At 40.6% G+C, this 26,715-nt stretch overlaps 1 protein-coding gene across 5 annotated transcripts in view; it reads right to left on the bottom strand.

Annotated features, from left to right (window-relative positions):
• Positions 1-26,715, bottom strand: part of LOC126184526 (uncharacterized) — a 338,097-nt gene that overhangs the window by 71,112 nt on the left and 240,270 nt on the right. For all 5 annotated transcript variants that reach the window (XM_049926932.1, XM_049926965.1, XM_049926957.1 and 2 more), the window contains 2 exons: positions 14,539-14,619; positions 9,256-9,409 (listed from right to left, as the gene is read on the bottom strand). In XM_049926932.1, the coding sequence (XP_049782889.1) occupies positions 9,256-9,409; positions 14,539-14,619 (235 nt within the window). The remainder of the gene's footprint in view (positions 1-9,255; positions 9,410-14,538; positions 14,620-26,715) is intronic.

Genomic DNA, 26,715 nt, shown 5'->3' with positions numbered 1-26,715 from the left:
CTCATAGAAAACAGTATCAGTTCCAAAAATGAAAATCTTGCCAAGATAATGGAATGGCAACTAAAACCTTTTAAAGACAAAAATATCCCCAAGAAACAAACTCACTGGTTGAAATTTGCTTAAAGGGTTATCAGTGTGGTTTGGAGTAATCTCCAGCAACATTATTGAACACCCGATTCAAAAGCAAGGATTTTCAGATGACAAAACATTTCAGACTGCTAAATGAACACTGTTGCAGAAATGAAAACGTTGATTGTTCAACAGAAAAAACAGCTCATGTTTCAATCAGTTACCACTCTTACACGTGAGACTTCTTCAGTCTGGTAGGAGTTCAATGACACTATTAGTCAATTTCTAGCGAGTCACAAACCAGAAAATGGAGCAGACGTCAAATTGGACAAATTTTTACTGGAGGGATATTTGCCTGGAAACAGCAATGCCATAATTGGTTGGAAACAAAAAAATTACTGTGGCCAGTGCTGTATCAATTGATTCTAAAAGTATTATGTATCACAGCAACATCAGTGGCCTGTGAACTAATATTTTCAAAATCAGGACAAATATGCACTGAGAAGAGAAAGAGACTCATGTCGACTAAAATGGGTCAAATTTTATTCATAAATGACAATATTGATTAATTTTTCTTTTATGGGAACATAGATGGTAATACTGACTGTAAATGATGACTGCAGATAAACTTCAATTACAGTAGTTATAAATCTTATATTGTGTTTTCCCAATAAAAATATCAAAATACAACGAAACTCAGCCTCCATTCTTAAAATTTCTCCACTTGATAACGAATATTTAGGGTTTTGTTGTAATATTTATAACTTTTGCAGCAGACGAAATTTAAAACTTTTGCATCTGAAAATTACTAGGGACCTAACACAAAATTATTGCTCCTCTTCATATGTTCTTTCAAAATAGTACCATATCAGATAAAAATATAGGTTTAGTGACCTGAAATAAAAAGGCAATGTACCTACCTTTTATTTATTGTGTGAAGAGTGTGTGTGTGTGTGTGTGTGTGTGTGTGTGTGTGTGTGTTTTTACTGACAAAGGCTGTGCCGAAACCTATATGCAAGTGTCTTTTGCTCGTGCCTATCTGCAAGTGGACGTGTCTTCTTTACGGTAAATAACAATCTATCTTTTCCTATCTTGTATGTATACATCTTTGTTTTTAGATATATATGTATGTATGTGTTCATGTGAGTATGTAAATGTATGTATATTTATATATCAATGAAAATAATCAATTTTTGAAAGTATAATTGGACAGAAAAAAAATCTACTCACCAAGTGGTGGCAGAAAAAACCACGGAAATGTGCAAGCTTTCTGAGCCATTGGCTCTTTCTCCTGGTGGAGAGGTTGAACGGGAATGAAACTAATGAAGGAAAGGGCTGGTGAGGCTTAAGAAATGGGGAAAGCTACAGAAAAATTGCCCAGAACCCTGGAGCAGAAGAGATATACTGGATGGCATGATACGAAAGGACTGATAGAAACACACATCACATCAAACACTGCTGTATATACCTCTATAAGTGACATATTATGGGAAAAATGTGTCTTTTGTAACACAGGAGATGGGCAATGTCTGAAACTGCAGAGCATCACGTGTACATGACAAGATGGAACTTTTCATATTATTGTTTTCCCCTAAGATAAATAAGGGAAAAATTGAACATTAGTAAGGAAAAGGGGTGGGTAACTCCTAGGATTAAAGTATCACTTGCTAGGAAGAGTGCGCTGTACCCAATTCAGAGAAAAAAATAGTCAAGATTTGAAACCCCACTATGTCTGCTCCCTCACTAAAAAAGCAAAGCAAATAATACGATGCTTCAAGAACAAGGCAAAAACTATCTGGAAGACTTGAGTCCACAGAAAATAGCTTTGGAAAATACACTCCTGGAAATTGAAATAAGAACACCGTGAATTCATTGTCCCAGGAAGGGGAAACTTTATTGACACATTCCTGGGGTCAGATACATCACATGATCACACTGACAGAACCACAGGCACATAGACACAGGCAACAGAGCATGCACAATGTCGGCACTAGTACAGTGTATATCCACCTTTCGCAGCAATGCAGGCTGCTATTCTCCCATGGAGACGATCGTAGAGATGCTGGATGTAGTCCTGTGGAATGGCTTGCCATGCCATTTCCACCTGGCGCCTCAGTTGGACCAGCGTTCGTGCTGGACGTGCAGACCGCGTGAGACGACGCTTCATCCAGTCCCAAACATGCTCAATGGGGGACAGATCCGGAGATCTTGCTGGCCAGGGTAGTTAACTTACACCTTCTAGAGCACGTTGGGTGGCACGGGATACATGCGGACGTGCATTGTCCTGTTGGAACAGCAAGTTCCCTTGCCGGTCTAGGAATGGTAGAACGATGGTTTCGATGACGGTTTGGATGTACCGTGCACTATTCAGTGTCCCCTCGACGATCACCAGTGGTGTACAGCCAGTGTAGGAGATCGCTCCCCACACCATGATGCCGGGTGTTGGCCCTGTGTGCCTCGGTCGTATGCAGTCCTGATTGTGGCGCTCACCTGCACGGCGCCAAACACGCATACGACCATCATTGGCACCAAGGCAGAAGCGACTCTCATCGCTGAAGACGACACGTCTCCATTCGTCCCTCCATTCACGCCTGTCGCGACACCACTGGAGGCGGGCTGCACGATGTTGGGGCGTGAGCGGAAGACGGCCTAACGGTGTGCGGGACCGTAGCCCAGCTTCATGGAGACGGTTGCGAATGGTCCTCGCCGATACCCCAGGAGCAACAGTGTCCCTAATTTGCTGGGAAGTGGCGGTGCGGTCCCCTACGGCACTGCGTAGGATCCTACGGTCTTGGCGTGCATCCGTGCGTCGCTGCGGGCCGGTCCCAGGTCGACGGGCACGTGCACCTTCTGCCGACCACTGGCGACAACATCGATGTACTGTAGAGACCTCACACCCCATGTGTTGAGCAATTCGGCGGTACATCCACCCGGCCTCCCGCATGCCCACTATACGCCCTCGTTCAAAGTCCGTCAACTGCACATACGGTTCACGTCCACGCTGTCGCGGCATGCTACCAGTGTTAAAGACTGCGATGGAGCTCCGTATGCCACGGCAAACTGGCTGACACTGACGGCGGCGGTGCATAAATGCTGCGCAGCTAGCGCCATTCGACGGCCAACACCGCGGTTCCTGGTGTGTCTGCTGTGCCGTGCGTGTGATCATTGCTTGTACAGCCCTCTCGCAGTGTCCGGAGCAAGTATGGTGGGTCTGACACACCGGTGTCAATGTGTTCTTTTTTCCATTTCCAGGAGTGTATTATGACAGGACCAAATCATTGGTCACCATATTCAATGATTATTTTCTCACAGTGCAATACAAGACCTAACAAACGAAATGCAAACAGAGCTAAACAAGAAAGATTATCCTGTTTATATATTCCACAATATTCTGTAAACTTGCCATAGCCTTTGATTTTGTGGCTCACAAAAGTCTACTTAGGTAACTAAAGTATTGTAGTATTAATGAAATCTGTCTTACATGGGTAGAATCTTATCTCTGTAACAGATTATCTCATTTAGAGACTGCATCTCAGGAATGAAAATAATCTCAGAATGAGGGAACATAAATTGTGGAGTGCCCGAGGCTACAGTACTGGGCCCACTCTTGTTTCTAACCTACATGAATGATCTTCCAATGGCTTTAAAACACAGTTAAAAACACTATTTGTTGGCAACACAAGCACTCATATCAAGAGTCCAAATTCAACCTTATCAGACAGTTCACATGACAGCTGAACAGACCTACAACTGCTTCACAGCAAACAGCTCAAATTTTAATGAAACGAAGATAATTACAATTGCTAACAAGCAAAAATGGCCTTCTAGTGCAAGAAGAAGATGTTATTGGTCATACAATGAATGAAGCGCAGTGTGTAAAATTCCTTGGGTCCAGCTGGATAACACGTTAAAATGGAGCCATCATGTGAATAAATCAATCAAAAAGCTTAGTTCACTGTGGCATACCCTTAGTAGCATCTCCCACTACGTCAATCTAAAGACAAGAGTGCTGGCTTATTTTGCGTTTTCTCCTTTCCTGTTGTCTTACGGAATTATCTTCTGGGGCAGTGCACCTAAATTAAACTATGCCTCAGAACACCCCCATCCGGGAGTCTTATTGCTGGACAGAGCTAACAAACTTACAAACAAATGTGTATCGAATTTTCTACAAATACGGTATGACTGAAATTAAAAGAAGAAGAAGAAGAAAAAGAAGAACGCAACAAATCCAACCAAGTTTAACCAAACAATGGAGCATCCATGTTTGAATGTAATGATATTATGAAAAGGAAAGTTGCTACTCACCATATAGCAGAGACACTAAGTCGCAGGTAGGCACAACAAAAAGACTGTCACAATATAAGCTTTTGACTATAAAGGCCTTTGTTGCAAACAGACGACACACACAAACACCCCCCACCCCCCCCCCCCCCCCCCCCCACACACACACACACGCGCGCATGCAAATGCAACTCGCACTAACAACTGCAACCTCTGGCAGCTGACACTAAATTGCGGGCAACAGCAGCAGTGCATGATGGGAGTGGCAACTGGGTGAGGTTAACGAAGAAGCTGGGGTGGGGAGGGGGAGGGATAGCAGGGTAGGGTGCGGGACAGTGAAGTGCTGCTGGGGAGTGCGCAATGATAATGTGGAGAGAGGACAGGGCAGCTAGGTGCAGTTGGGAGGTAAGATGGAGGGCAGGGAAGAGAGTGGGGGGGGGGAGGGGGGGATTTTTGGGAAAAGAGAGAAGTAGAAAGACTGGGTGTGTTGGTGGAATGAGGGCTGTGTAGTGCTGGAACAGGAACAGGGAAGGGGCTGGATGGTGACAAAAATGACTAACATAGGTTGAGGCCAAAAGGGTTACAGGGACGTAGATATATTGCAGGGAGAGTTACCACCTACGCAATTCAGATAAGCTAGTGTTGGTGAGAAGGATCCATATGGCACAGGCTGTGAAGCAGTCATTGAAATGAAGGATGTTATGTTGGGCAGTGTGATCAGCAACAGGGTCATCCACTTGTTTCTTGGCCAGAGTTTGTCGGTGGCCATTCATGCGGGCAGACAGCTTGTTGGTGGCCATGCTCACATAGAATGCAGCACAGTGGTTACAGCTTAGCTTGTAGATTACATGACTGGATTCACATGTGACACTGCCTTTGATGGGATAGGTGATGTTTGTGGCCGTGTGTTCCTCCACTAACTCTCCATAGTTCCTGTCCCTTAAGCACACAATGCCCTGCTCATCACTACTGATGCCACCTCCATTTACACTAACACCCGTAACACCCATGGCCTTACCGCTGTTGAACACTACCTTTACCAATGCCCGAAGGTTCCAAACCAACAACCTCCTTCCTAGTCACCATGACAAACTATATCCTCACCCACAATTACTTCTCCTTTGAAGGCATTACCTACAAACAAATCTGACGTATGGTTATGGGCACTCACATGGCATCATCCTATACCAACCTATTCATGGGCCATCTGGAGGAATCCTTCCTGAACATCCAAATCCTAAACCCCTCACCTGGTCCAGATTCACTTATGACATCTTTGCGATCTGGATCAAAGGTGAAGACAACCTACCCACATTCGTCCATAACCTCGACAGCTTCTCTCCCATTTGATTCACTTGGTCCTACAAAACCCAACAAACCACCTTCCTGCATGCTGACCTCCACCTCAAAGACGGCTAGATCAGTGCCTCTGTCCGTATTAAACCTACTAACCACATGCTGTCCCTCCACTTCAACAGCTGCTGCCCGTTCCACGCCAAGAAGTCCTTTCCATACAGCCGAGCCACCCGTGGTCGTCACATCTGCAATGATGAGCGGTCCCTCTCGAAATATACCAAGGGTTTGCTTGAGGCCTTCACAGACAGTATTTATCCTGCCAACCTTTCTCAAAAACAAATCTCCTGTGCCTTACCTTTCCAGTCTCCCACAGCCTCACCGTTCGGCCACAGAGGAGCATTCCCCTTGTGACTCAGTACCATCCAGGACTGGGGCAACTGAATTCAGTTCTCCACCAGGGTTTTGACTACTTGTTGTCTTGCCCTGAAATGAGAAATGTCCTCTTCACCATCCTTCCCACCCCTCCCAGAGCGGTATTCCACCATCCACCGAACCCACACAATATTCTGTCCATCCGTACACACCCCTGCTCCCACCCTTTACCTCATGGCTCATATCCCTGTAATAGACTAGATGCAAGACCTGTCCCATACATCCTCCCACCATCACCCATTCCAGTCTGGTCACAAACATCATTTATCCCATCAAAGGCAGGGCTATCTGTGAAACCAGTCATGTAATCTACAAGCTAGCTGCAACCACTGTGCTGCACTCTGTGTGGGCATGAGAACAAACAAGCTATCTGTCCACCTGAGTGGCCACTGACAAACAGTGGCCAAGAAACAGGAGAACCACCCTATTGTTGAGCACGCTGCCCAATACGACATCCTTCATTTCAATGACTGCTTCACAGCCTGTGTCATATGGATCCTTCTCACGAACACTAGCTTATCTGAACTGCGTAGATGGTAACTCTCCCTGCAATATATTTACGTCCCTGTAACCCTTTTGGCCTCAACCTATGTTAGTCATTTTTGTCACCCATCCAGCCCCTTCCCTGTTCCTGTTCCAGCACTACACGGCCCTCATTCCACCAACACACCCAGTCTTTCTACTTCTCTCCTTTTCCAAAACTCCCCCCACCCTCTCTTCCCTGCCTTACTAATCTCCTGACTGCACCTAGTTGCTCTACCCCCTCCCCACATTGTGATGCGCACTCCCCAGCAGCACTTCACTGTCCTCCACACCTACCCTGCTATCCCTCCCCTTTCCTGCCCCAGCCTCCTCCTCAACCCCCACCCAGTTGCCACTCCCATAATGCACTGCTACTGTTGCTTGTAGTGTAACTTAAGCTGCCAGAGGCTACAGTCGCGCGCGTGTGTGTGTGTGTGTGTGTGTGTGTGCGCGTGTGTGTGTGTCTCGTCTATTTTTGACAAAGGCCATGACAGCCAAACGCTTATATTGTGACAGTCTTTTTGTTGTACCTATGTGCGACTCAGCAAGTTTAACCAAATATGATTACAGACAGGTTACATTCTACAGTGCTTTCAAAACTTACACAATATGATGTGAAGGTGTCTTCAACATAAATGAAACTGGCATATTTAATGCTGGTTTCTTGATACAATTTTATCTTCAAAAGGGAAATAATGTCCGGTGAGAAGAGAGGTGGGCGAGGGAGGGCAATTTCTAAGGAAAGAATTATGGTACTGGTAGGATGCTATTTGGTTGACTTAAAAAAGAAGACCTTAATAGCCATTTGAAAAAGTTTAAAAGCATGGCGTTTTAAAAAGGTAACAATATCACACAATGAATACATGGTGAACAAAAGCATGGATAAACGATTTTTAAAAGAAAATCATGATGTTGCAATTATTGTTGATAAGTACACTTAAACTATTAAGCGTATATTATTGACCTCTGAATAGCAAAAGTGTATCACAACCATTCGATAAAATATAATAAGAAACTTTAAATTTCACTATCAATATAGGCTACAAAACATTTACCAGCAATTGAAGCAAAAGATCTCTGGTACATTGAGCAATTCCATAAAATGAAAACAATTTTCAGATTCTTTGATCTCTCAAGAAATAATACACACTGAAATGAATCTGACAAGTACAGACAATGACAAAGATATTTTAAAAATCATTTAAGGCCTGGCCACACAGAACCCAGCCTGGTAATGTGGCTTTGAGCTGCGTCACTGAAATACTCGATATTGCATTGTGCTGTTGTGCAAATGGTGCTTTGACACAGCGGCCACCAGTCTGCCACTGTGGCCTGCATCCACTTGTCTCAGACTACAGATTTGCCATTGCAGCTTGTGGATGTGCCTGCTGGCCCATTTAACTGCTGTGATTTTCATACTGACTGCTGAGGCAGCAGTGTAAGGTGGAACATCCCTCATACAGTGCTACAAATGCAAGCTGGTAATGAAAATCCAGCTGTTTTCATAGTGTGACAGCTGACACAGTAACAGCAGTCACTGCAGTCAGCTGCTCTATTTCTAATCTCCTGACTGCACCTAGTTGCTCTACCCTCTCTCCACAAAGCCTGCTGCTTTTGGCATACCATGCTGCTGCACGCCACAGGCATCTGCCATGGCCTGAGCCATGCCACCAGACCTCATTCTGTCTGGTCAGGCATTTAGAGCTGAAATCAATATCACAGTTCCTGTCCCCATAACAAGATAAATGTGGCACACAATGAAAATTATGTGCAGCTATTTAGAAGGCATTGAAACAAAAATAAGTTGTAAAAAGACTTTTAATGTAAAAGCCATAACTACAATAATAAATTTTAGTAGGAAATTTTGGTTCATATTAGTGTGTCTTCATATTTTGCACAAGCTCCTTCCAAAAACCATAAATAAAAGAAAACAATAACGGAATTACAAATCGTAATGTTACATTAGCCACTGGTGTCGTCACTTTTGCACAGCCATGCTACACCAGTTGTTTTACTTAAAAAAATTAACAGTGTGACTCTATTATTTCCGAGTTATCTGCTTATTATCAGAGAGAAATCCACAAATTAGCGTAAACTCTACAATTTTCCATTTCCTCACATGATAGCTTTTCACAAATAACTGCAAACAGTCACCTTTGTTGATGGTTCAGTTTTTATTATGCCTAGTGATTCATTGTGGTACATAATTTTTTGTGGATAAATGTAGTATTTTGGAGGTTATTTTGTAGAAATTACTTAGATCATACGACCAATCTGAAGCCATTACTTAGAGTTATTAGCTAGGACACCTGAAACCAGCCACGATATAATAAAACTTGGACTATCATAAAATGTGATTGGTTGCAGTTATTTCAAAAACTTTATTCATCACAGTTGCAGTGTTCCACACCCATAATGGATAAAAGTTTTAGAGCTTTTACATTTATTGCCAGTTTTGGGTGCTTAGAATTAGGTACCTGAAATACTAATAATGTTTCGTATTTGTCACACCTGCTTCCACACAAAATAAAAAGCAATTCAGAATCGCCAGTAATTTAGAGAGCAGAAAAATCACTGTAATGAAGCAACTACCTATTTTTCTGTTTGTAGCATTGAATATGATACACATCTTTATAACAATATTTTGTTACTGACCTTCAGCTTATTTTCACATTCTTGAACTGATGTAAGGTTTTGGTCCAGCTTTCTCAAACTTTCCACACCATTCTGATTGTCACCTGTTTTCAAACATCTACTTTTGTCCACTATTTCTATCAGTTCCTTTGTTTCTAAAAATTTTGTCTTATAACTGTAATAAATAATGATTCACATAAGAATGATAAACGACTAGATGAGATAGAATAATGACTCTTGCTATATTTTAATATGGACCTATTCATTAAAATCGGTGAACTTAAGGTTTGAGTTTTTGAAAACACTTTTGTTTGTCACTAAAATTTTTATTAAGTGAGGTAACGGATACTTGAAAGACAACTAAAGTGGTGCAATATTTTACTAAAATAAATAAAGAAGAGAGACCAAAGTATTAATAATTTTTAAAGATAAAAAAATTATTTGCAAGAAATGAGTAATGCTGTAAAGGGAAGAAAATAAAAAAAAAAACACAAATATTTAAATAAAAGGGAATGACAAGTAAAGATATAACGGAAAGAAACTAAATTTGAAAGTAAAATTCTATGTACAGACTTGACAGAAAATCCTAGGAAGTTCTCGTCTTACGTTAAATCAGTAAGTGGCTCGAAACAGCATATCCAGACACTCCGGGATGATGATGGCATTGAAACAGAGGATGACACGCGTAAAGCTGAAATACTAAACACCTTTTCCCAAAGCTGTTTCACTGAGGAAGACCACACTGCAGTTCCTTCTCTAAATCCTCGCACAAACGAAAAAATGGCTGACATCGAAATAAGTGTCCAAGGAATAGAAAAGCAACTGCAATCACTCAACAGAGGAAAGTCCACTGGACCTGATGGGATACCAATTTGATTCTACACAGATTACGCGAAAGAACTTGCCCCCTTCTAACAGCCATGTACCGCAAGTCTCTAGAGGAACGGAAGGTTCCAAAGGATTGGAAAAGAGCACAGGTAGTCCCAGTCTTCAAGAAGGTTCGTCGAGCAGATACGCAAAACTATAGACCTATATCTCTGATGTCGATCTGTTGTAGAATTTTAGAACATGTTTTTTGCTCATGTATCATGTCTTTTCTGGAAACCCAGAATCTACTCTGTAGGAATCAACATGGATTCTGGAAACAGCAATCGTGTGAGACCCAACTCACTTTATTTGTTCATGAGACCCAGAAAATATTAGATACAGGCTCCAAGGTGTATGCCATTTTCCTTGACTTCCGGAAGGTGTTCGATACAGTTCCACACTGTCGCCTGATAAACAAAGTAAGAGCCTACGGAATATCAGACCAGCTGTGTGGCTGGATTGAAGAGTTTTTAGCAAACAGAACACAGCATGTTGTTCTCAATGGAGAGACGTCTACAGACGTTAAAGTAACCTCTGGCGTGCCACAGGGGCGTGTTATGGGACCTTTCCTTTTCACAATATATATAAATGACCTAGTAGATAGTGTCGGAAGTTCCATGCGGCTTTTAGCGGATGATGCAGCATTAGAAAATTGCAGCGAAATGCAGGAAGATCTGCAGCGGATAGGCACTTGGTGCAGGGAGTGGCAACCGACCCTTAACATAAACAAATGTAATGTATTGTGAATACATAGAAAGAAGGATCCATTATTGTATGATTATATGATAGCGGAACAAACACTGGTAGCAGTTACTTCTGAAAAATATCTGGGAGTATGCGTGCGGAACGATTTGAAGTGGAATGATCATATAAAATTAATTGTTGGTAAGGTGGGTACCAGGTTGTGATTCATTGGGAGAGTCCTTAGAAAATGTAGCCCATCAAGAAAGGAGGTGGCTTACAAAACACTCGTTCGACCTATACTTGAGTATTGCTCATCAGTGTGGGATCTGTACCAGGTTGGGTTGACGGAGGAGATAGAGAAGATCCAAAAAAGAGCAGCGCGTTTCGTCACGGGGTTATTTGGTGAGCGTGATAGCGTTACGGAGATGTTTAGCAAACTCAAGTGGCAGACTCTGCAAGAGAGGCGCTCTGCATTGCGGTGTAGCTTGCTGTCCAGGTTTCGAGAGGGTGCGTTTCTGGATGAGGTATTGAATATATTGCTTCCCCCTACTTATACCTCCCAAGGAGATCACGAATGTAAAATTAGAGAGATTCGAGCGTGCAGGGAGGCTTTCCGGCACTCGTTCTTCTCGCGAACCATACGCGACTGGAACAGGATAGGGAGGTAATGACAGTGGCACATAAAGTGCCCTCCGACACACACCGTTGGGTGGCTTGCGGAGTATAAATGTAAATGTAGATAGAATCATTGAAAATCAAGTCAGTGAAACAAAGAGAACATTTTAATGCACAAATGCTTGAACTGAATATGAACTCTTGGTTAAAAATATAATTCTAAGATATATTAGGCAGATAATACTAAACCTTATGCAGATATTAAATCTTGTTTGAATTCACTGTCAACAATTTCACTCACCCAATCCCTCAATCAGCACTCTCATACTTACTTAATGCTCATCTTGTATTCTTGACAGCTCATAACACACATATATAAACAATCCGTTTCCAATTTATTTTTTATTTTTATTACATGAAACTACTGTGTCATGTGATAATGTAATTTCCTCTGGCATATAAAATGTTCAGAAATCTTAAGAGAATGCAGCTGGGTGGCATCTTCGACAACTACCGATATTTCATTCCTTTTGCACCTTCACCTGTCAAAATGCAGGCATTATTGAAGACGCCACCCAGTTGGTTTCCCATAAGCAGCCTGAATTATAGTGTAATTCAGACAAAGTCATTGAGCTTGTAAGATAAGTAACAGTTGCTGAGGTTAAATTTAGCAAGGGCAGTGTAACTGCAGCCAACACCACTGACACCATACAAAATGTCTGACGAAAATTCACTGGGTATTGCTAAGAAAAAGTATAATTTTTGGCAATTAGTTGTGATGGGCAAAGTAACAAAACAGCTTGCCAACCAACTGACTAACAGAATGAAAATAGTAACCTCAGACTTTTTGCAGACGCTGCAGTTATCTATAATGAAGTATTGTTAAAAAAATTGCACAAATACTCAGTCAGATCTAGATAAGACTTCAATGTGGTGCAAAGATTAGCAACTTGATTTAAATGTTTAGAAACATAAAATTTTGCACTTCACAAAATGAAAAAGAAATGTAATATGCTATGACTACAGTATTAATGATTACAGTTGAAACTGATAAACTCCTGGGTGTAAGACTTTGTAGAGATACGAAATGAGACAATCACGTAAGTCAGTCATAGGTAAAGCAGGTGGCAGACTTTGGTTTATTGGTAGAATACTACAGAAATGCAATCAGTCTACAAAGTAGACTGCTTACAAGTCAGTTGCACGACCTGTCCTAGAATATTGCTCAAGAGTGTGGGACCCATACCAAACAGGAATAACAGGGGATATTAAACATTTACACAGAAGGGCAGCAGAAATGGTCCTAGATTTATTTTACCCATAGGTGAGTGTGTCAGACATCCAGAAGAAACAGAACTAGCAAATATTTCATGACAGATGCAAACTATTCCCAGAAAGCCTACCTGCAAAGTTTCCAGAACTATAAAGGATGACTTAAGAAATGTACTACAAGCCCCTAGATATTGCTCCTGTAGGTATTGTGAAGACATGATTATATTATTTACAGAATACACAGGGGTATTCAAGCAGTCATTCTTCCCATGCTTCATACAGAATGGAATGGGAAGAAGCCCTAATAACTGGTACAATATGGGTGACCCCTCTGCAGTGCATTTCATAGAGGGTTGCAGAGTACGGATGTAGATGTAAAAATGCAAATAACAAATTGAAAGCAATTAAAGCAAAGCAATAGCTTGGGGGTATTGTCAGAACTTTTAATAATCATTCCTAAAGGATGATAGCAAATACACGGCAACTGCCTACGCTTCATTGTGCTGCTAACTTTATGGGGTGTAGAGGGACAGAGGTTCCACCCACTGACGTCAATTGCAGCAGTCCCTACTAGCATGAGATGTCGTGGCTGATCACCATGACCTACAAATATTACCTATGATCTCCATAATTATGTTGCTGTCTGGTGGCAGTAGAACCGCACCCATTTCTAAGTCACTGCTTGCAAGGATATTGAAAGCAAATTTTTCATGAAACAACATATGTTCTCTTTCCTTACATTTCATACACTTTCTGCCCACTGACAGTCACCAGTTACACTTATTTTCTGTTTAATGATGTGCGGTTCAGTATGTCCTAGTCACTGACTAAACACACTTCTTGATAGACTTATCAATTATTTTGATATTACCTATAAGAGCACAATGTGTTTTATTTTCAATCTATTTGGCATTAACGTTCTACATTGCAAAATATCATTATGTCTTAATCAACTTATTACTTCATTCTGCAATCATACAAGCACTGTGGGAAGGACGATCTTCTATATGTTGCATAGATGATAAAACCAAATGCACACATAAGTAATTCTGTACTTTTTTTGTATTTCACTTCAGCAGTGACAAAATGCAGTACTAATGATAAAAATGATATTAAAGCCATGATGTGCAGCTTACAGGTCCATCCTTTCACTTAATATCAGGTATCCTACACATATGAATTTGCTTTTCACAGGCAATGTGGCTGCATGGTTTAAAAATGTAGTCATCAACATGAAACACACAAGTCTGTACGATGGTTTACAATAATTTTACACTGCCATTTTATGTTTAACACTGATGCAAACAAGTTTTTAATTTTTCTGGAAAAATGGAAACCAGTCCAAAATGCATAGTGATATTCTACTGCAAAAAATAATTAATAAATTTCATTGATCAGTTGTGGCCATAAACTAACGAATGTGCATGGAGACCACTTGGCAAATGGATTTTTGTAAATTTTTATGTTTGTAGTATATGAATCTCATAACTGAAATATCGGTCAGCCAAAGCAGTTCAATGCAACTCTCAAAATTTCTTGAGAAAATCAAGTCTGAAGTTTTCTGAGGACGTGCAGATTGGTAACGGGATAATCAATGGGACTGTTGGTTCGAATCTCAATCAAACGCTATCAACTGTGCCACGTGACCTGTAGGTAAAAATGTCTTAAATGTAATGAATTAAACTTTCAACTTCAAAGTCAATTTTTTCAAGAATTTTTGAGAGTCGCATTTAACTGCTTTGGTTGACTAAATACAAAAAAACATTACAACTGACTGCTAGACGGTCTCATTATTAGACCAAAAATCCCAACTGAAATGAACACTTAACAGGACGAAATAATATAATTTAGCAAAATATTACTTACATCTCCAACTTCTTGAATTCAGAGTATTTGATATAATTCACCATTTGTTTACATAGCTCCAACATTTCATCTTTTGCTTTCCTGGAAATCAAGAATTTCTATTTTTTTAGTGCATCTAAATAATGCAACATAAGCCTTCTTTCACAAAGTACATTAATACAAGTCCTGTAAATTAGTATGGTACATTATCCAGAAAATAAATTTCTCTAGTGAATCCTGGAATTCTACAATGTACATGACATTCTCAGCATGTGTCAAACTAAGATTGTTGTTTTGGCATCGAATACAAACCACTTGCATTATTGTGACCATTGTAGAGGTATTAAGAGTTTATAATGTCAAAAACAAAGTAGCCATTTTTAAACATATATATGCAAAACATGACAGCAGCAACCACTTACCATCTGAGTTTGGGAGGGGGATGAGGAGAGGCATAAATTCAAGGTTTTGTCTCACAATACAGTGATGACTTTTGCTGCTATCAATTTCCTGATTTCCTACATAGTCTTCATCTGACTTCTTTTACTATGACAATCACATTAATAAGAGAGACCACTGCACAAAAAGTAAAGGGCTACTTGCATGTATAATGACAACAATGATTATAATCATAAAAATATTCTGTACAGATTACTTAGCTGGTATGGACATGTTAAGAGAATGGAGGAGAAAAGGATACCCAGGAGAATACACAAGGTGAAACTGAAAGGAAAGAGACCAACAGGACGATCGAGAGACAGATGGCTGAAAGGCGTAGATGAATGTGTCCAGAAGAAAGGAGAAGACTGGACCAAGGTGAAGGCGGAGAGATGGTGGCAAGATAGAAGACAATGGAGAGGTCTATGTTCCATACAGACCCGGCCAGAGGCTGGAAACTGTCCAGGATGATGATGACAGATTACTTAGCTGTTTTCTTATTCAAGTATCTATATGACAGTCACTGTCAAGCATTCATACAGCCGTTTTGACTATAGTACAATTAAAATTACTTGATGGTTCACACTTCACACGTTGGAGTTGAGTTCCTCCAACAAACATCAAGCCCAAGCTGTTCACTGTTGCTAAACTGCCACTACAATTGGTCAGTTCACTTCCAATGTCTTGTCCGGCTTTCTTGATGTGTTTGGATCCCGAATAATGGATCTGGCACTTTTATTTCAAATTTCACCACACATGATATCTACATCAAAAACCATCCATCCACCCACCCACCCACCCACCCGCGCACGCGCACGCACACACACACACACACACACACACACACACAAAATGATGGCAAAGAAATACACAGATTTCATAGGCAGCACTAACTAAACACTACTGGAGACTTCCAAGGCATGATTCAGTGTCACATATACAATTATCATAATACTAGAGATCGGCTTACATTAGATAAGCTTTGTATGAAATTGCGTGAAGCCAAATTTTTGAAAGCTGCAATTCATCGTTGCGACTGGTTCACCACAGTTATAAATATACCCATTTAGCAAAGTGTTGTGGCATAGTTCAATGGTTAGCATACAATCCTGACATGTAGAAGGGTGTAGAGTCAAATCTCGTCAAATATAGTGAATTTTTTTCATTCTTAGTTTTTCATTTCTAAATCTAATCAAAAGAGTTGATTTTTTTTATTCAATTGATTGGATTAAATGTATTATTATTTTTTTAAAAATTTCTAGTACTTTGCCATGTAAGTTTCACTGCCATACTGACTTCTAGATTTGCTCTTATTTTTCTCCCTATCATCATTTTTTTGTTTGGAATCTATCTATGTTGCCTACAATCTGCAACCAAGTGACAATGAGGACTCCTCATTGGTTGGTAATGCAGCAGCTCATGTATCCGGAGTGAGGATAGTTTTGTTAATCTTCTATGTCTACCCAACTATTACAACCATGATCTTTCAAAATATAAAAATTTTAACAATCTAGGTTTGCAAGTGGCATCAATTTGAACAGAACCTGAGCTTTAGACAGCTGTATCCTACATCATCTTCATCAGGATCAGAACTACAGACAGCCAGGGTTGGCATGGTTTTCCATTTATATAGGTCAGACAGCAGCACCTACAAACTGTCAGAGGAAATCTGAAATAATGCATACATTGTAAACCAAGATCAGCCATTTCAGATGTAGTACTGGCATCTTGCACCACCTGATGTTATTCAGCTCTCCAGTGTGCTGAAGCTGCCAGAAAGTTGCCAACCTACTCTTTCTGCACATGCATTATTTCAGCTCTCCTCTGGAAGGTTTCAGATGTTGCTGAACTATCTATGCATGAGGAGCACCATGCTGAACCTGGAAATTAGTAGCTTTACTCATGATAGGGATGGGAAAGACATCTGATGAAAGCTGAAGTTGTTGTTATTGTTGTTGTTGCGGTCTTCAGTCCAGAGACTGGTTTGATGCAGTTCTACATGCTACTCTATCCTGTGTAAGCTTCTTCATCTCCCAGTACCTAATGCAACCTACATCCTTCTGAATCTGTTTAGTGTATTCAGATCTTGGTCTCCCTCTACGATTTTTAACCCACCACGCTGCCCTCCAATACTAAATTGGTGATCCCCTGATGCCTCAGAATATGCCCTACCAACTGATCCCTTCTTCTAGTCAAGCTGTGCCACAAATTTCTCTTCTCCCCAATTCTATTCAATACCTCCTCATTAGTTATGTGATCTACCCATCTAATCTTCATCATTCTTCTATAGCATCACATTCCGAAAGCTTCTATTCTCTTCTTGTCTAAACTATTTATTGTCAATGTTTCACTTCCATACATGGCTACACTCCACACACATACTTTCAGAAACGACTTCCTTACACTTAAACCTATACTCAATGTTAACAAATTTATATTCTTCAGAAACAATTTCCTTGCCATTGCCAGTCTACATTTCATATCCTCTCTACTTTGACCTTCATGAGTTATTTTGCTCCCCAAATGGCAAAACTCATTTACTACTTTAAGCATCTCATTTCCTAATCTAATTCCCACAGCATCACCCGATTTAATTCAACTACATTCCATTATCCTCATTTTGCTTTTGTTGATGTTCATCTTATAGCCTCATTTTTATTTCTTCTCCATAAAAGCTGAAGTATTGTATTCAAAATGATGTGCTTTGAAAACCAAAAAGATTTTATTCAAAGTTTTCATTGCCTGTGCCACTCTACTTCTGATACCTGCAGTGTTTCAGCCACCTGTGTAAGCCTGATTCTTAGGTAGGACAATTCTTTCATTTCTTCCACTACTGCATCATTCTCAATTTTAATGTTAAGCAAGTCATCATTCCCCTTTTTACTGCTCTTTATCCATGCTTCCTTTCAGCAAGTCTTTTGAACCTGCCATACAGCTGGCCAGAAAGACTAAGTTGTATGCAAACCTTGGCATTGATATTTATATTCACATGACTACTCTGCAATTCACAATTACGTGCCTGGCAGATGGTTCATCGAGCCACCTTCAGCCTTTTTCTCCACTGTTCCACTCTCTAACACAATCTTGGTAAAATGAACAATTTAATCTTTCCAGTGCAAGCTCTGATTTCTCTGATTTTTCACTTTGTAGGTGGGCACCAACAAAATATTTTCGCCTTCGAAGCAGAGAGACGGAGATTGAAATTTCATGAAAAGATTTCACTGCAACGAAAAAGCCTTAACTCGTGTATCATACCCATGAGACACTTTTCCCTATTTTATGAAAATTTAAAACAAGTTGCCCTTATTTGTATTCTTTTAATGCAATCTGTCAATCCTACATGATTTGGGTCCAATAATACATAGCAGCACTCCAGAAGAGGCTAGACAAGCATGATGTATGCAGTCTTTTTAGTAGACCTGTAGCATTTTCTAAATGTTCTGCCATTAAAATGCAGCCTTTGGTTCATTTTCTCAACACAATTATCTATGTCATTGTTCAAATTTAAGTAATTCATAATTGTAATCCCTAATTATTTATCATGCAACCAAGATTTGTGTGATTCATCATGCAACCGAAATTTAAAGGATTCCTTTTCGTACTCATGTCGATGATCTCTCACTTCTCATTATTTAGAGACAATTGACATTTTTCGTACCATACACATCTCTTGTGTAAATCATTTTGCAAATGGTTTTGATCTCCTGATGACTTTACTACACTACTGATGACAGCATCATCTGCAGACAATCTAAGAGGGCTGCTCAGATGTCTCCTACATTGTTTGCATAGATATCACTTTGATTTTACTTGATGACTTTCCACCAATTACTATGAATTGTAACCTTTTCCACAGGAAGTCCTGAATGCGGTTGAACAACTGAGATGATACTCCATATTTATGAAATCTGATCGATTGCAAGGTATTGTATCACATCAAAAGCCTCCTGGAAATACAGAAATATGGAATCAATTTGAGATCCCCTGTGAATTGCACTCATTACTTCGTATGAATAAAGGGCTAGTTGTGTTTTGCAAGAACGATATTTTCTGAATCTGTGCTATGTGTTAACAGATTGTTTTATTTGAGGTAATTCTTAATGTTCGAACACAGTATGTGTCCAAAATCCTGTTGCAAATCTATGTCAGTGATATGGGTCTGTACTTCAGCAGACTACTCCTATTTCCTTTCTTGAGTATTGTTGTGATCTGTATAGGTTTCCATTCCATTCTCTAGGTACAGATCTTTTGTTGAGCAAGGAGTTGTATATGATTGCTAAATGCAGAGCTACTGTATCAGCATACTCTGAAAGGAACCTAACTGGTATACAATCTGGACTGGAGGACTTGCTTTTATTAAGTGCTTTAAGGTGCTTCAATGCCCCAAGGGTATTTACTTCTAAGTTGCTCTTATTATCAGCTGTTCCAGATTCAAAATCTGGAAAATTTACTTCATCTTCCTTGATGTAGCAATTTCCAAAACCTCACTTTAGTGGCACTGTCATCTGTAACACTGCTATCAGGTAATGAAGGTGCTTACTGTGTCTTGCCGACAGTGTAAATTACATATGACCACACTCGGATTTTCTGCCACATTTTGAGACAGAGTTTAATTGTGGGAACTATTAAAAGCATCTCACATTCAAGTCCACACTTAGTTTTAAACTCCAATATAACATGGCCAATCATCGACATTGGTTGTGTTCTTTTAAATTTTGCATACTTTTTTTGTTGCTGCTGTCACAGACTCCTGACATGTTCTGTGTACTATGAAGGTAACAATACCATCTCTTACCAATTTATTTGATATATGTATATCTCAGTTGCCATCAACATTACTTCCTTGCATTTAAGCCACATCTGGTCTATGCTCATACAGTTTGTCTGGAAGGAGTGGACACTGTTTCTTAGCAAGACGTCAAGCCTATTTTTACTTACTTTTTAAGCAGATATATTTTGTGTAATTTTTGGTGGATTTGGATGTCACAGTATTCAGTCTCAACTGCAACAACTTTGTGGTCACTATTCCCTGCACCCACCATGATGCTCCCGTTTGTTCAAGATTATTTGTTGCTAAGAGGTCCACAATTTTTTGATGACATTTTGTGTTTCATGGACTTTTAAACACGAACATTTGCCGACATATCTGGGGTAGATGGTATTCATCACCAACTGTAATTGTATGAGTGGGGTACCTAAGTTTTTCAGGACTGCCCACAAGTCACAACAAGTATAATTTACTGACTAGATTTGTTCTATAGTATTACAAGAGCATCATCAGACTCTCTGGAATTTACACTGCAGCACCATAGATTCAGTGGTTGTAGAACAGTGTTTGCTATGTCCATGAATGTTCTGTAAATGGAATAACCTCTACCACTACTAACTCGTAGAAACTACTTTATTTCACTACATCATAAACTCTCCACTACACACCTGTATGAAATTTATTCTTCCTGAACACCATTAGCTTCTTCGGAAAAATTTTGGTTGAACTTATCTCCAGCTTCAGTCAGCTTTCAATCTCGGCAACGATTAGAGCTTCAGTGTTTTGTATTAGCTCTTGGAGCACTAGTTATTTTCCCAAAACAGCTATGACAATTTAAAACTACAATAGCAATTATTGCTAGGTCTACCCTCATCCTGTGTCTGTCCTGCAACCATTTGAAACTCAGTCCTCCTGTACTTTCCCAAGACTCTCTAACCTAAAAAGTCACCCCTACCAGTTTCCTGAGTGTAACGACTCCTGATATATTAAACGGAACTTGAAACACCATCACTCTATGGTGCAAATCAAGGAATCTGCAGCCTACAGGCTACAGAACTGTCTGACCCTCTGATTCAGATCCTCTGTTTGGCTGTGTTCCAAAGGTCCACAGCCGGTTCTGTTGTCGATGCTATAGACAGTGAGATCTGCCTTAATCTTGCAAGCATGACTGGCACTCGTTTCCACTTCAGATAGGTGCCTAAATAACAGAGAATCTTTTCTGGTCCAAAGTGACAGATATTATGAGAACCAACATGAGCCACCCACTTGCAATTGGCTGGCTGCACCCTCTGCTTTTTATAGCATACGGAAGCACCTGTTCCCACATCTGGGATGACTCTCCTAGTACACAGACAGAGTGCTAACTGGAATTCTTCCTCTCCTTGGCAGAGATATCCCTAAGAGACCTATTATGTGCCTAACATTGGAGCTCCGAATACCAGTAAGCCTACCCTCTTTGACTGTCCAGATCTTGTAGACTGAGAAGCTTCCTCTGAAACAGGACAAGTGACTGCATCTGGTTCAGGATCTTTAAGGGCCACAGACACTGCCTAAAACTTGTTTGTCAGACAAACAGAGGATGCCTTTTGGACTAGCCCCTTGGAAAGTCTTTCGCTGTCTGCCACAACTGGAAATGACCTCCCACTCAACCACAAGTGAGGGGTCAAACGCAATGCAGGCAGTAACCGATGGGATGTGCTGGATGTCCCTTGGATCCCCACATCCAGATCCCTACAGTGGTGTCTACTGGTGATGAACTCAAGCTCCACGAGTAAAGCCAGCACCACCTGGAACTGGCGAGCGAAGGGTCACCAACTCAGTTCACATCCAAACATAGCAATCCCAGTTCCTATCTTTACTACAGAAGGCAGAATTATGAACTAGAGAGCTATGAAATGAGGGACTGTGCGTAGTACGCAGACAAGTGAGCAAAAAATTTAAGGATTTAAACCAAAAGTTAGCCCAGTTGACATAATAATAAATAAATATATTTACCAATGCCAAATAGCAATGAAGAACAGAAAATAATTTATGACTCCATTGAAGAGTTAATGCCTTTTGGATTTGGAAGTTTTCTTGTAAGCTAATGGGATTTTTTTGCAATGGAATCTATTTTCATGTCTGTTTCTATTGTGTTGGCTGGCAGTTTTCTTGTCAGAGATGTTCTGTAAATGTTGAATGGGCTCATGTGACATTTCCATGTTCTCTTACATCTTTTATACCTTACTTTAAAATGTTCTGCTGGTCTCTCTTAGAGCATAGCAGCATTGAAACTGTTTACAGTGATATTGAATTTACTATCTTAGTGGAATAGGTGATGCTATATTACTTATTCAGATCAGCACAACATTTGGAATAAGGCACAAAGAGTGTGAAAGAGGCATGGAAATATGGTACTCGTCATTCAACGTGTGCATGACGTGTCCCGACAAGAAAATCTCCAGCCTACCACAATAAAAACCAGATAGGGAAAATAGCCATATTCAATGACAAGAAATGTCTCCTAACCCTACAAGAAAGCTTCCACATCCAAAAGGGAATTATAAATATAAAACACACAAACATTAGCAACCCAACATTACTGAAACTATTACACATATTGTAGATATTTAGCAATGCCTTTATACACTACAAAATAAGCACAAAAGAATTGGCAGTGTACCCATCCTAGAACATCCACCACTTACCACAGTGAATAACAAACTTACATACACCAACTTACACACGGAAGTTAGGACATACTAGCTACCTCCCCCCCCCCCCCCCTCTCTCTCTCTCTCACCCACGCACACACATACACACACACACACACACACACACACACACACAATAAGAAATACACAATTAAGCACCCCCCCCCTCCCACGCCAGGCGCGCGCACGCACACACACACACACACACACACACACACACACACACACACACACACACACACACACACACACAGAGAGAGAGAGAGAGAGAGAGAGAGAGAGAGAGAGAGAGAACAATAGCAGACACTCCCACAACCACCAAAACAAAGACAAAACAAAAGACAATCACATAGGTGTAGAAGAATGTTAAGAATGAAGTTACAAACAAAAAGCCATGATTAATGATAATAATTTAATACTGGTTATAGAAGTAAATTAATGCGTGAGAACTGTCCGCGATCTTAGCAAACAGAATTGTAAGGAAAACCTTACTGCTACATGACTACTGACAATGGTTCAAAATAAAGTGAAAAAGATGTCATCTACTATTACAGTTCCAAAGATGGTATAACATACACATAGCTCAAATAGGGGTAATGCAGAAATGGGTCTAATACAGAAAAAGAAAATATAAATGTGGGTACGCTACTGTAAAACAAATCGTGAACATATTATTGTAGACATGAAGCCCCTGCACTGTGGTACAAGTTTATATGCCAACTAGCAGCACACATGATGACACTATTGACAGAATGTGTGATGAGGTAACAGAAATTATTAAGCTAGTTAAGGGAGAAGAAAATTTAGCTGTGATGGTGGAATGGAAGTCGATAGTAGGAAATGTAAGAGAAGGAAAAATAGTACAAGAATACAGATTGGGGGGAAAGATATGAAACAGGAAACCACCTGGCAGAATTTTACACAGAACAATATGAAATCATCACTGATAGCTGCATTAAGAATCATGAAATAATGCTGTATAGATGGAAGGAACCTGGAGACACTGGAAGGTTTCAGATTGATTATATAATGGTAAGACACAGATTCTCAACTGTATTTTAAAATATAAGACTTTTCAGGGGGCAGAAGTGGACTCTGACCACAATTTAGTAGTTGTGAACTGTAGTTAAAACTGAAGAAGTTGCTACAAGGTGGGACTTGGGTACGTTGAAGAACCAGAGATAGTTGAGAATTTCAGAGGGAGCATTAGGCAATGGTTGACTCAGACGGGGGAAAGGAATACAGCTGAAAATGAATGGGTAACTTTGAGGGTCGAAATAAAGGAAGAGGAGGATGAAATCGGTAAAAGGAAAAAAAGGTCAAATAGGGGAAAAATTGTGTAGTCATTAATTTTTGTACAATGGTAGGAGGGAGTCCCACGAATAACATACTAAGTCCAAGAGGTGGGTGTGAGTAGGTTGGTGTGGGGGGGGGGGGGGGGGGGGGGGGTAGAGTGGGGGTTTTAACGATAATTTTTTTTTACATTTTTCTTTAATAATTTGAGAACTGTGGCTACGTTTCCCAGAACAAAATTGAAACTACATTAAACTTCCAACAAAAAGGTCCTATTCCTCTTTTTTCTAAGACTAGCAGTTCCGTTGTAGCAGGTGATGGAAAAATTGCAGTTTATTAAAAATAATGTCTTAATGTTACAAAATTTATGTTTGTTGTTAAATGAAGTGAGTTAAGGACAAATACGAAATTTGTGTACCACATCTAATTGCAGCACAGTTGTATTAAAGGAAGAAGAGTCTTCTGGAGGTGTAACAGAGTGGAAAGGGGAGGGGGGTTGAAAAGTGTGAAAGAAGGTAGGTTGCCATATTGTAGATGTGCACTTTCCTCATTCATAGGTCTTCCAACAGAAGAGTGAGCAGATGATTCCCCACTATCCATCGCATTATGTCACAGGGAGAAATTGCTGGGTGTTTCACTATGTTATACTGAGCCTCCATAGTGTGCCTCATGAATTACTGGCAATGTACTGTGCGTCCTTAGAAAATTTAAGACATTCTTTAAATTTAATTATTCTTTCGAAACTGACCATGAGTGAGAAATGTGGGAGCTGTTATAAGGTACTGAGTAGAGGGATTTGTTGCCAATCTTGTAGGAAATATTTTCACAAGGGGTGAGGGTGTGGGTGGGGTTGGGGGTGGGGTGAAGGGTGGAGTGGGGAGAATGTTGGGAGAACAGAAGAGGTCCTCTCCTGGAACTGCAGAGTATGCAGTAGGAACATTTTGACTGGGGAACAGGAAAGGAAAATCTGTGCTCTTCAGGCACAGTTGGAGGAAGAAAGGAAGGAACTGATAAGGATCAAGGGAGGTGGGGGAGGGGGGGTGGGTGGAGGTGGTTGAGAACTGGCAGCTGGCAGGAGGACAGGAAGAAAGAGAACACGTTCTGACAGTTTTATCATCAACACCAAAAACAGTTATCTACCACGTACAGAGTTAAGTGGAGAACAGCCTCAGGTAGAACGAGGCCAAGAAGCCCAGGAGTGTACAAAGTGTTAGGAAGAAAAAAGTGCTGCTGCTAGGTAGTAGCCATGGGCAAGGTGTAGGCCGCCAGTTTGAGAAAAGTTTAGGAGCAGTGTACCAGGCCACCACTATCTTCAAGCCAAATGCAGGGCTAAGTCATGTGATAGAGGACTTAGGGTCTTTATGTAAGGACTTTACAAAAGAGGACCATGTAGTAATAGTGGGTGGGGCGGGAAACACTTTGGACAGGGATGGGGCATATGATATAGGTGATGACCTGGACAAGATAGCTTCTCTGACTCATGGCACCAACATACACTTCGTTGATCTGTTAGGGCATCATGATCGGCCACACCTTGATGGGACTGTGAGGCGAATCACTGTGGGGTTACGGATGGCTCTGAGGGCAGCTAACTTTGCTCATATTTCTATGGCACCCTTGGGACTATCAACAGATGTGGTTTCACTAGGCGTGGCTACACCTAAGCAGGACTGGAAGGGAAGATTGGTACAGCTGATTCATGAAAGTATTGGGGGTGGACTCGGGCCACACATGGTCAAATACCTGTTGTCATGGGTAGGAAAAAGCAAGACTTTCTTAGGATAAATCCAGACAACAGGTTCACCTGCCTAAAGAATATATCCAGCACTTTAAAAAAATACTGAAACAATCACTCACAAGACAGACTTTAACACTCCAAATATCACACATACCAGATGTCACAAAGAAAAACAAACAATTGGAAAGAATAACATGGGGCATTTCACAGACTTCACAATCCTCCATCAAAACATGCAATCAATAAAAAATAAAATACAACTATTAGAGGTTGAGCTCCAATCTTTGAACTGCATCGTAGTTTGTGTGTCTGAGCACTTGTGTAGAGAGACAGAAATTCAACACATAGTGTTATCATCGTATGAAACGGCAAACTCTTACTGCAGAACGACTTCAAGGGGTGGTGATGATGTTTGGTTTGTGGGGCGCTCAACTGCGTGGTTATCAGCGCCCGTACAATTACCCAATCTTTGCTCAGTCCAATTTTGCCACTTTCCGGGATGATGATGAAATGATGAGGACAACACAAACACCCAGTCATCTCGAGGCAGGTGAAAATCCCTGACCCCGCCGGGAATCGAACCCGGGACCCCGTGCTCGGGAAGCGAGAACGCTACCGCGAGACCACGAGCGGCGGACATTTACTTCAAGGGGTGGAGGATCATGCATTTATATCAGAAAAGGAACACAGTTCAAATCGAAATATGACCTCAGTACAACAAGTGAAGACAAACACTTTGAAATATCAGCTATTGATTTAACAGGGCTTGATATCACCAAGAAATTAATCATTTTATGTGTGTACAGATCTCCCAGTGGTAGTGTGGACACTTTTTCAATAAATTAACAGAAGTTCTAGATACAGTCTCAAGTACAAAGGTCAACATAATTCTGTGTGGGGACATTAACATCAACACTAATATCACAAATGAATCCAGCAGCACCCTCATAAATATATAAATAGTCTTCAAAGTTTTGGCATGTCCCTATTCGTCAATAGTGCAATAAGGATTACTACAACGACTGCATCAGTTACTGACAATGTGGCCACAAACATGGATAGGGAAAAATGTGATGTAGCTGTAAAAGATCTTGGACTATCAGACCATCTCTCTCAAATTACAACAGTAAAATCAGGCATCAAATCATTCCCTGAACTACAAGCCTACAAATGACATCTATCAGAAATCAAAATAAAAGATTTTTCAAAGGAACCAGCAAAACAAAGCTGGGATGAAGTGTATAAGGAAACCAATGTGAATAACAAAT

The sequence above is a fragment of the Schistocerca cancellata genome, chromosome 1 (genome assembly GCF_023864275.1).
Source record: "Schistocerca cancellata isolate TAMUIC-IGC-003103 chromosome 1, iqSchCanc2.1, whole genome shotgun sequence".
Taxonomy (NCBI): domain Eukaryota; kingdom Metazoa; phylum Arthropoda; class Insecta; order Orthoptera; family Acrididae; genus Schistocerca; species Schistocerca cancellata.
The sequence above is the reverse complement of the archived record's forward strand: the minus strand, read 5'-3'. Positions and strand labels throughout refer to the sequence as shown.